Genomic DNA, 12,500 nt, shown 5'->3' on the forward strand with positions numbered 1-12,500 from the left:
TAATAAATTTTTGTTTCGAAATTTACCATCTGTATTGCTGTTGGCATCCTCCCTTGCTCTTTGGGACACCTGTATGTATTCTAATACAAAATATAATTTTTTCTAAATTGTTTTTCTTTGAATTTTTTTCTCGATTCTTATTGGGTTTTCTCGATTTTTTTTAATTTACTTTTTTTTTCATTTTTTTAAAGATTCCCTTTCCAGGTTTCATTTTAAATTAAGTTTACATCCTCTACAACTTCTGTAGATCTCTAGGTTTGGTTCGATTTTCCTTAGATGCTCTAGACTTTCTGTCAAATTTTGTTTACATTTTCTAAATTCCCATGTGATTGACTTAATTTTCTCTAGATTCTTTGGATTGTGCAAAAATCTCAGACGTGATGAAGTTAGAGTTAAAGTTAAAGAGGAATACACATTTTCTCTAATGTTTTATTTAATAAATATGTAACATTTCGGTCTTATACTTAACATTAAAATTGTACTGAGAAGTATTTATTTGAAGTGAAAAAACTTTGGTTGTAAGTACTCAACACGGGCAAGAGTTCGGGGGGTGGGGTCATGTCATCATTGAAAGCATAAATTTCAGTCGCACTAAACAGGGTTGGCACATAATAAACTCAGTCCGGTGCTGGCAACTATAAAACTAATATCACTGACGTACAAACGTGAATTAAATAAATTAACAAATAATCCTAAATTGGTCCGCTGTCGTCAAAGGCACATGCCGGGGTTTTGTACACACCAAGTTGGCCATAAAGCCTCCGCCTTTAAGCCTCTAGATATAAGCCTGTCTCTATGAGTATTCAGTCGCGTGTAAACGTCTTCCTGTATCGTAAAAGTGGTGGTATCAAGTTGAGGATCGCTCCAGACTCGTTCGGCAAACGCCGCAGCTCGGGGCCAAAGCCGCGTGTCTAGGGAGCCTTCATCGAACTGCTCGCTCCATAAACAGGCTTCTCCACCAAGAATCTGTTTTTTGTTGAGATGTAACTGTTGCCAAGGACGATGGTTGTACACTGTCTGCCACGGTCTGTATGGATCACAGGCTGCGTCGCCTGTTTCTCTCCATCTTCCGAAGCCGCAGTCTAAATACCACGCGTCAACGTGAGAAATTATTATTCTATAACCATCTGCAATTAGATCGGGAGTGTCTGGCCACTGACTTGCGCCCCAACTCTGAATGACTATCTGTTTTTTGTCGAAATATTTAGTTATGTAAGGTCTTTTACTTAAATTACTCGACCACATTATCACATGGGGAATTTTGTTGCCTTTGTTAGCAGCTTTCAATCTCTTTAGAGCTTTGAGAGTAAATTCCCCCCACAGATCGTGCAAATCTGTGTAGTTCAACACTGTTGTACTCTTCTGTAAGTACTGGGCCCAACACTCAAGATTTACTTCGTCTCCTCCCAAATGGAAAATTTCGTATTCTTCACTTAGCTCCAATAGGTCTTGATAAATCTTTTCTAAAACGTCATACACGTTGGGATTGTCAGGGTTCAACTGTCCACATGGGGGTTCCCCGCAGTATAAACTCCAAGGTCTCTCGTTTACACACACGGCTAATTCTCCTAATCCTTCTTGAGGACCCCATGTCCATCCATTTCCTGCGTGGGCAGGAGTGTCTACTTCTAAAATTACTCTAATACCTCTAATTTTAGCAAATTTTACTAATTCCCGTACATCTTCAGGTGTATAGACCATGTCAGGTCCGTACGCACCTGTTTTTGCTAATTGCGGAACTCGAAGGGACACCAAAGGAAAACTCTGAGAATCTGTGATGTGCCAATGGAAGACATTCAATTTGTTGGCCGCCATCCCTTCTAAAACTCGTCTAATACTGTCAACCGACATGTAATTCCTCGCAGTGTCCACCATTATTCCTCGATAAGGAAACTTAGGACTGTCTTGAATACTAGCACCTTTAAGTATCTTCAGCATCCCATTTTGTTCGTAGTCATCCCACCAAATCAACTGTGAGAGCGTCTCAAGGCCGTGCCTGGCGCCAAAAAATGTCTTTGCTGTAATATTCGCTACGACTTCGTCTTCTTTGGGTTTGATCGCCAAACTGTAGCTTTCACTGGTGTCGAGTTTTAAACTAACTATATTAGCGTGCGCTATGTTGACTTGAATTACTAGCCTCTTAATGTCTGTGCTTCTTTCTAAATAATCTTTGTTCTGGACTAGATTTACTATATTACTGTTAAAGGCCATGAAGGATTGTTCTATAAGAGTCCTCGCTGGTTCTTTTGTGTTGGTTTCAAGTTCTAATTGCTGATGGTTAAATGTCACTGCTCGGCTGCCGAGAGTTACGGGTCCTGTGGGTTGGGGCCAAAGCTGTGTTGAGCCACACAACATGCTACATGTCGATAATGACACTACAGGGATGAGTCCTTTTATATGCCGCCTCTCGCAGCGCTGATTTATGCATTGCCAAGTCCACTGGGGAGGGTGTGTCTTCCTGAAACAATGAAAATTACTGTGTTAATTTTAAATTATTTAAATTTCATCTACGGAAATTAGCGTTTATAGTGAAAACATTTTAAATTAATTTCTTTTTGGGGGTGGGTTGAATATTGAAAAAGTTTGCTCTCAATAGTGGTCTTCTGACAAAAAAATTGTTCGATTTTTCATTTCAATAATAATAATTGAAAAAGCAAGATACTTTAGAATTTTGTTTTAGACATTAGGACAACCCTTAAACTTTTAAACTTGAAACTTTTCTTTATAAATCAGTGATTTCTAGGACGTTGAAATTTTTAGAAGTTTGTACTTTTGACTTGATTACAATAATCAACAAATTTTGGAAAAAAAAATGTACAGAAGAAGTGTAGTCATTTCTAAAGTGGAAGGGCCTCCTAATCTCGAATCTGAAGTTTTGCTCCATCAGGCCCGGATTAACCGTTATTCTAGAAAAATATTTTTTTTAGTTTTACTGTACAAAAATTTATATTCATTTTTTCTTAATAAACTTGAAATGTTAAGAAATTGTTTTGGAAAGACAGTTTAATAATTTTTCCAAGGATCCCGACTCATAAAACTTATCGCTAAGACTCCATGAAATTTTTGAAAAACTGCCGTTTTTACTGATTTTCACACGCAATTTTGCATATAACTCAAGAACTATTTCATCCATTTTTATGGTAATGCATCATTGAAAAGACTGACATCTTGCCTTTTTGGTGCGCTGATAAATGCATTGACAACCTTATCGTTTAGAAGTTACAGGACAAAATGAAAGTTTTTTAAAAAATTAAAACTGTTTGTTTTTTTTTTCGATTTCTTTAAAAAACCCGATGCCATTGCTTAAAAAATTGTAATTTCAAAGCACATATTAACATTTAAAATGACTTTAATGCTAACGCAGCCAAAAATAGAACATTTTAAAAAATTTCTTGATGATGAAGAATTTAGAAAAATCTAATCGTGTACAAACGGTAATATCACAGCCTTTAAATGCAAAAAACATCTTTTTTTAATTTTATACTGTCTATGCTTAATAATTTTGTTATTGTAATGTATTTTTATTGCGAAAATTAACTAGGAAGATTTTTAGGAAGCTTCAGATCTCGTCTTACGCAGAAATTTACGACGAATGTTTTTTACTTCTTGATTTTTTTTTTGATTTGATTGATGGTTCAGACATAACATCAGAGTGGTTAAGTTAATAGTAATTAATATTAATAGTATTAAGTTCGGTTGAAGCCCTGGCCCGATGAGAAATATTGGGTAAAAAGAGGAGATAGATATTAATATCCTAAGATTCTTTTGATGTTTTTTTCGTAGTTATTTTATTTTATCTATGAAAAGCTCTTATCGTTTCTTTTTGGATTTTTTTCAAATCTTATTTTTGGAATATTTGATTCTCTAGGTTCTTCTCGTGTTCACTCTAGATACTTCTGATATTTTCTTTTGCTTGCCTCTAGTTTTTTTAGAGGCTCGTCAGTTTCTCTATACATCTTTCAATTTTATTATTTTCAGATTTTTTATATGTTCTCGGTTGTTTAACTTTCTAGAATATTCTAGAATATGCATAAATTCTTAATGTTTTATAATTTTTCTTAATACTTTCCTCTAGGTTATCTAAATTCGCTTTGGATTCTTTCAATTTTTTTTAAACTAAATTGGTAAAAATTCTTAAACTTTTCTATATCCTTTTGAATTCTTTGAGTTTTTAGCTTCTCTAGATTTGTCTTAGATTCTTTAAATACAGTTTAAATTCTTGTTATATTTGTTATAAATAGAATTCCTCAGATACTTTAGATCTGTCCTGTGTTATAATTCTGTAATTTTTAACAGTAAATAAGCAATAGCATATTAAAGAACGTGTTTTATAATGGCCAATTTGGTGCACGAGTTCCCGGTGTACAAAACGAGCCGTAGGCGAGTGCATCAAAGCCATTATAAAACAAGTCCTTTATACTATTTTTTCGAATTTACACCCTTTTTTTAATAAAAAATTTAAAGTTTCCAATTCTAGGACTTTTCGTTTTACACGATTGGTAATGGTTTTGTAACCACGATTTGCCACTTGATTTTCAAATTCAATAAAATTTGACATTTATTGAGTTTCACTCTCACTAAATTTTGACTAAACGTAACCTAACCTCACAGCCAATATTCACATCTATTGTATTTAGGTACAATAATTGTTGGCCGCAAAGGACAATTCAATTATATTGATACATTTTTTGTTCACGCAGCAATTTATTAAACACGAATCGTAAAATCCAAATTGACCAAGAACTTGACAGGAAACAGGTGACAGCCAGACTAATTAGTTCTGCCAATTCTTAAAAAACAAAATTTCCTACTTTGAGTTCTTTTATAGACCTATAAACGACTCCAAATTGAGTACTTTAATGGACCTATTAAAGCGGCAAATTCGAAAAATGACTATTAGTAATTCCACCAAATTAAATTGTGGTATCGTAGAAGCCACCAGAATCACAAATTTTAATTCAAAATTTTGAAAAATGTCTCGCCAAAATAGTCTTTCGTATTACAATTTTGTAATTTTCCCTATAGTAAATAATAACAATTCCACGAAATTTCATTGTTCTTTCGTTAAATCTTACAGAATTACAAATTCAAATTAAAAATTTTGGAAACTTATGTCTCGTCAAAATAGAACTTTTCAAAAAATATTTCTACATACTAACAATTTTGTACACATGGTGGGGAACGCTATACAGGGTCCGGCAACACTTGTGTCCACCCCCAAAATCGTCTTTAATTTTAAAGATAAAATTTTGAAAATTTACATACGCTTACAGTTGACAAAGCTCTAGAAGCTGACGCAAAAATTTGTTTATTATCACTGATAGTTTTGGCGTCGCGACGCCTTAAAAATGTAATTTTTAGTTAATTGTGAGAGTTTGTGATATCAACCTCTAATTTAATTTTTTTCAATATAAATGTGTTAAAAATATCTCAGTTGTCATTTTAGATTCAATGCAAATTGTCTTCAAAATTTGAGAACAAAATGCTGTTTTATCAAGTTAGTTTCCAATTTCATTACGTCAAAATTGGGAACTACGTTTACACCCATCTGTCAACATCTTGTGTCACAAATGACATCTATTCTTTTGCTCGCTTTAGATTGTACCAAAAGTCTTACTTAGTGAAATTGTCGCTTTGTCGATGTTAATTAACGATTTCTGGTGTCCAGAAAGTGCAAAATGCTCGTGTTAATCAAAATTAACCTTTATAAGAGGGAATGAAGTGACTTGTGAAATTTTGGTGTAAACGTAGTTTGCCACTGCGCTGTCATAATTTTGAAAACTAACTTGATAAAACAGCGTTTTTTTCGCAAATTTTAAACACAATTTGCATTAGATTTTAAATAAAAACTCAAAAATTTGTATCACAGTTATGTTGGAAAAAAAATTGAATTCGCGAATATTTCCGCAAAAACTCAAAAATCGCCAAAAATTATACTTCTTAGTCGTCGCGACGCCAACCAAACCGTGGTAAAAAACAAATTTTTGCCTCAGCTTCTAGAACTTCGTCAACTATGAGCGTATGCAAAGTTTCAAAATTTTATCTTTAAAATTAAAGACGATTTTAGGGGTGGACACAAGTGTTGCCGAACCCTGTATACTAGTAATCACTAATTATTCATTAATCAATGATTTAGTAATTTGATTTAATTTCATTGTTGTATCCTTGACGCTACCAGAATTACAAATTTTAATTCAAAATTTTGAAAAATGTTTTGGCAAGATAAAAATTTTTACTTTCGTACAGTTAATAACCCACTGATTATTAGTAATTTCTCACAAATTTATTGTTGTATCGTTAAATCTACTAGAGTTAGAAATTCAAATGTAAAATTTTGGTGTTTTTCTTGCATACTGCAATTTTGTAATTTTGTTCATTTTGACTATCAGCAACTCCACTAGGTTTCATAATAATTGTATGTATCGTTAAAACTAGTTAAAAGTTCCAGATTTTAATTCAAAATTTTGAAGACTGGAATCTTCTTAAAACAAATTTTTCAAAAATCTGCATCTTTAGACTCCCTCTGTATTTTCTAGATTTTTTCAGACTGCAAAATTATTATTAATGTTTATTTAGATTTCTTAAATTTTTTTCATTGCATTTTCAAAATTCCTCTATAATTTCCTATTAAGGCTTGTCTTATGTTGACCTTAGAGCCTGTAGTTCTAAACTCTCTAAGTTCTCTACCTTTTCTAGATATAAACTCTCTAATTTCTCCACTTTTTCTAGATTTTCCTTCGATTATTTTTAGATCCTTTTCGGATTCTCATCGAATTTTTTTTCCTAAATGATCTAAATCTTAAGTAATTTTTTTCTTGGATTCTCTTTAACAGTCTTTGACCTTTCGTTAGATTTTCGCTACATTCTATTGAGAGTATTTAGAATTTCTAAACTTAACTCTATAATTTCTCATTATATTCTAGTCCTATTATCCCAGTCCTTTCCAATATTCCTTAAAAGCTCTGAATTCTCTCTCGTTTTTTTTTAGCTTTTTTGAATTTAATTTGGGCCCTATAGATTCTATTTGTATTTTATCGAGGTTCTGCGTATATTCGTAAATTAGTTTTCTTTTTTACGAAAACCACCCTCCAATATGCCTAATTATATTAAACACGGATAAAGTAGCTGTCAATATCTTCCAAGAGAATTCCTTGACTCCCAGTTGTGGCAAGTCCGGATCTGCCCAAATAAGAGAGTTAGTTCGGAGTTGATGAATCGATTAGTATTACCTTGGTAGTTAGTATCCATTTTCCCTACATTAATTAAATTCCATCATGTATTGAGGGTCAGATTATTATTATTAGACCTATTTTGATTAGCAAATATCATCCTTTCATTAGAACAACTGTGCTGTGTCATTAAAAGAAGGAATAATACAAAATGTGAATAATTGCACAAAATATGGATCCTTGCCAACTGAGTAATCCGACTTTACTTCCTTTAAATTAGCCAGGCGAACTTTCACGGTTTACCGTTTCAATTTTACACACAGTTTAACCTTAAAAAGTCAGTTTTCTTTTTAATGTGGGCCATTAAATTAAATCATTTAGATAAATACGAAAATATATGAAAAATTTGAAGGCTAACTAAGATAAATTCGGAAAATTATAATTTGTTCACTTTTTACCAAAACTTTCAAACGTTTATTTCCCTACGAAGATGCCCATCGGACAACTGTTGAACTTTGATAGCCTCAACCCGCTCTAGCACTTGTAAAAAGGCCACAAGAGACCTTTGTAGAGGTTGGGTACAAGTTTTCCAAGATTAAGATAGGTAAGACAATCCAATTTACTCTCATATTATATGTATGACAAGTTGAGTATTTTTTCTTTCTTTTCGACGACAATACAATTAACCCAATTACTTGTAAAAGCCCAGGTTTTGTTCCTTTGTAAATAATAACTACTTTATCGACCGAAGAAGTTATTATTTTGTGTCCCTATGTGCTGTAACAGCCATCAAATTTTATATTTGCCCCACAATTTACGGTGTACTAACTTTCATGATAAAAACTTTATAGTTTTTCGTTTCGTCTGTGTGAATGTCATGGGCGTGACAATTTAATTATAGCTATTTCAAAACTTCCCTACATCGTCTGCTCTGTTGATTTATCATTATTCGGTGAATGTGTGCGAACTTTGTGGTTAATCGTAACCGCTCATGTAAATTGCCCTCCTAAATCCGAATTTAATCAACTCTCACTATATGCATAACTTGCAGATCTGTTTGTGATCTGCATTTCCTGACTGTCCGAGTCTAATCTAAAGGGCTGGTAAAGGAAGAGGAACAAAATGTCTAATGCATATTTAATTTCTTGGCTCGAAACTTGACTGGCGCTCCTTTTGTGAGATTTCGACGGGAAAAGCGCAAATTTTAGTTATTGTTTCTTCCGTAAGCTGAAGTAAACTTTCATAGGATTTTATGGATAATTACTTCATTCGTACTTTTTAATCATATTAATAAATTATTGTTATCGGTTTGTGGCTAAGATGGTTTAGAAATTCCCAATTCAAATGTGAAGGGACCTTTATACTCCCCGTGAAAAGTCAACTTTGAAGTTTTGAAATCACCATAATGGCATTAAAGAATGGTTCACACTACTTTTACTTGACATAACAAAAAAATTCTGACCAAAAGTCTATTAGATTTAAGAGCTTTAGTAATTTTGGTTTTGGCAATTCCAAATCTGTCAGTGATTCTCGTTAATTACTTAACATCAAAATTAAAAAAAATAGTCATGCCTTGATTTTGCAAACGAAAATATAGTTGGATATTTTGATCATAAAACACACTGCACATAAGGTCGAGTTTTAAACCAGATTTTCCAAATAGAAAAGTAATTGCTTAACATTACATTTTCCAAAAAAGAGTATTTTAAAAACTCGTTATTTATTATACAAGCATCTAAAATGAATGTTTAACAAGCAGTCACTTTAATGACTGCAAGTTAAACATTCATTTTAGCCGCGCATGTAATACAAACTTTTATTCAATTTTGACCACCCTAAGCCCCAAAAATAGTGATTCAAAGTTCACACTCGAGAAACGTCAGAACTGACAGCTGCCAAATAAAAATTTTATGAACGTAAAAATTCGTCTACAAGATCAGGTGTGCATGAGCAGTGACTCAGGCGACAGTGTTTGTTTCTTTCAAAGCTAAAAATTGTCAAAAATTCATCCAAAAGTTCAAAAATTATGCAAGATTCCGAAGAAATAATGGAAAACTTGCTTCCAATAAAGAGTCAAGATGCTTATAAAAAAGCGTATCAAAAGTTAATTGGATGGAAAGAGCAGTAAGGCGTTATCATAACCATGGTTTCAAAACAGCAAAATAAAAATTTTATTTATAGTAGGAATTTTATAACTTTGGTTTAACCCCGCCTACATGAACAAATGACGATTTGAATTTGTCGAATCAAAGAATGGCTAGCCTCCTTTACCCAACATAATTAAAAAATTGACGTCTTTAGTGTCACACTTGTCATGAAGATTTGCAGTCTTGCAGAAATTCAATTAATCGTGAAATCTTCGTCGATTTTTATGGTGTTTCATCTTCTAATGTGTGCACAGATCTACCCTGAGTTCAGACAAATATCAACAAACTATCAAAATGTTGCAGATTGAATCAGACTTTTATCCAAAATTCTATTCGCCTAAAAGGTAGGCGGAGTTAAACCAAAGTTATAAAATTCTGACTATAGCTTGTGGATTAAAATTTTTATACCGCTAGCGGATAAACCAGAGCTTTAGTGGCCTACTAACAGCAAAATAAACGTCTGTTTAAATGTCAAAATTGAATAAAAGATATTTTCTGTGAAGTTTTTGTGGTGTTATTTAAGTAAAAGACATGGAGGTCATCGGATTTATTGGAGTAATTCGTGATTACACTAGTTAATTAAAGAAGTGAAAGTCATTTTCAATGTAGAATTACCTTCTGGTCCATAAGGTCGGCATTTGGAGATATTCTTGAAAAAATTCTTTTTTAGGTTATTCTGCATAAATTCAGGTTTTTTAAAGGTAAAATTGTGCAATACGGTTTTATTAAAAGCTAATTGAATAAGATTTTCAATTAACTATAGAACTCAACACTGTGGTCAGTAAAATACAGGGTGTACCCGAAAAAAGTGCAAAGATTTTAACCCCAATATCAAATAATGGCCAAATTTCCCGTTCTAAAACGTCACTGTTTTCGAGAAAAAAATGATTACAATTTTCTGCAATCCAGTCCAAGGAAAAGTTGGGAATAAAAACCCTAATAAACAAGGGTCAAAAAATGCAGTTCCCGTCAGTTTAACAATAATCGTGGTAGAGAAATGAGGGTTTTATAGTGCCACATTGTTCACATTTAGATTATTTTGAATTAGAGATATTTTTTTTGTTGCCTGTGGTTCCTTCAAAACCTAAAGTTTAAAAAGTGTTTTCCTACGACTCCATATGAAAGTGGCATTTTCCACACGGTTAAATGACTCTGAAAGTTGATGTTTTCCTACATCTATTTCCGAAAGTAAAAGTCACTAGTGTGATAGGAATATATCCGCACAGACCTATCAAAATTGACAGTTATTTTGAAATACAAATGTAACTCTTAAATTTTTGTCTCAAATATGTAGACGATTCACTGTAAAACAACATGTATAATGATAAAATTTAATTGGTTAGGTCGTTTCTGACCAATCAGTTTTTGACAGGTCTGTGCGGATATATTCATATCACACTAGTGACTTTTACTTTCGTAAATGGATGTGCGAAAACATCAACCATCTAACTATCATCTAACATCACTTTTATAGGAGGTCGTAGAAAAATGACATTTAGATTAGATAAGAAATGAACTATTGTCAAAACTTATGGCTTCTTCCTGATGATGGAAGGTCGTAGGAAAAATAGTGTACATAACTCGTCGGAAAGTGTCTTTCTTGCACTCGTGTAATATCTGAACTCGGCTGGCGCCTCGTGCATCTACTTTCACACTCGTGCGAAATTGGTCACTTTCCGTACTTGTTATGTAAATATCTATTGTGCACCTCCGTCATTTTTCATGAGATTTGTGATACTCCTTTGCGGCAAGAAAATCACCTTTTGAATGTCTAGGCAGTTAAACGTGACATTTCGAAAAGTTGGTTTTATTTTGCAAGTTGGCATCGCTGCATAAATGTCAATTGTGTCAATTTGTGTGCAGATTTGGAGTACAATGACCTTCGTAAATAATAAAGGTAAATTAATTAAGTAAAGATACCACAAAAAATTGATGAAACACATTTGAATTTAAATTAATCTGCAATCGTTTGATTTGAATGGCGTGCTACCAACCTATCTCCCAATTGATGAAATACCCTTAAATGAGGAAATGACGTTTCAAATTTAAACCAAAAGCCAAAATAAATAACCATTAAAAATTGTCGGTGCACAAAATTTTCTGTTTGACACGGCTAGAAAATGTTTTGAAAATGCTCGGAAATTAAAATACTTTCCTTGCATTTCCAAACCATTTTCTAGCCTAGTGAAACAAATAACTATTTCGCAGTAGCCAGTAAGTAAATGAAAGTTAAACAAGTACGATAAGAGCGATCGTAAACGTTTTTTGTTCGAACGTGTTTTGTAGTCCTTGGAAAACAGTTGTTAAATTTAGTGCCATAAGCGTCGAATAACGGATAATCCGAGGGGGTTTTGCCCCTTTCTAATTTCGATTATTTTTGCAGAATCATTATCTACAGCGGCGTCAGCCAGTGGAGTTAAAATCTGCACTTTATTCGGGTGGGCTGTATTTAAAAAAAAACTGAATTTAATTTCCGAAATCCAAAAATGTTACTTTTAAAAGAATTCGAGACAGCAAAACTATTAGTGGTTTTATTTTGGGTACAAAACAAATTTTTTAATCGGTCTTCTAGTTTGTAGATAAAAGTTCATCTTGCACAACTTTGACTTTTTTCTCACTTTTTTTTAGCCGTCTAAACCACAATAGGGAGAGAAGAAAGAACATATTTTTTCAAAACTTATCAGCTCTTTATTGTTTATTCATACCGGATGAAAGACATTAAATTAAACCTTTAATGGGTTTAAAAGTCAATCATCGATTGACATTCAGTGTTATCAGAATTTTATTAAAAGTCATGGCCAGCCTGATCTTTTTTAAATGCTCGCCCCGTACAATCGTAATGCAAGAAGTACCCAAAGAAATACGAAATATTTCCATATTCTGGTGCTTTTTTAAATGTTTCTGATACTCTTAGGGTTTTTTACGTTAAAATAATATTATAATAGAAAAAAATACAAGGTGTTTATAAATGTTTCTAGCATCAAGAGTGGCTATGAAATGTCAAATAACTTTGCCGCTCATTACAAATGTGGGTTTCGATTTTTCAACTGACATTTGCAGTTAACCTCAAACATGGATCAAAGTAATGTTTTAGCAATAAACTGTTCTAGTTGTGGTTTAAAACCTGAAAATCAAAAACTTGGGCACAAAACTCTAACTGAACCTCATTGACGTAAATAATATT

At 32.9% G+C, this 12,500-nt stretch overlaps 1 protein-coding gene across 10 annotated transcripts in view; it reads right to left on the reverse strand.

Moving 5' to 3' along the window:
- Positions 1-411: 411 nt before the first annotated feature.
- The window catches only part of fdl (beta acetylhexosaminidase fused lobes), an 88,224-nt gene continuing 76,135 nt past the window's right edge, over positions 412-12,500 (reverse strand). For all 10 annotated transcript variants that reach the window (XM_088038582.1, XM_088038641.1, XM_088038608.1 and 7 more), the window contains one exon: positions 412-2,458. In XM_088038582.1, coding sequence (XP_087894708.1) covers positions 712-2,458 — 1,747 coding nt within the window. In that variant the 3' untranslated portion in view covers positions 412-711. The remainder of the gene's footprint in view (positions 2,459-12,500) is intronic.

This window comes from Gnatocerus cornutus, chromosome 1 (genome assembly GCF_029298725.1).
Source record: "Gnatocerus cornutus isolate USDA-ARS CGAHR chromosome 1, icGnaCorn1.1, whole genome shotgun sequence".
Classification (NCBI taxonomy): Eukaryota; Metazoa; Arthropoda; class Insecta; order Coleoptera; family Tenebrionidae; genus Gnatocerus; species Gnatocerus cornutus.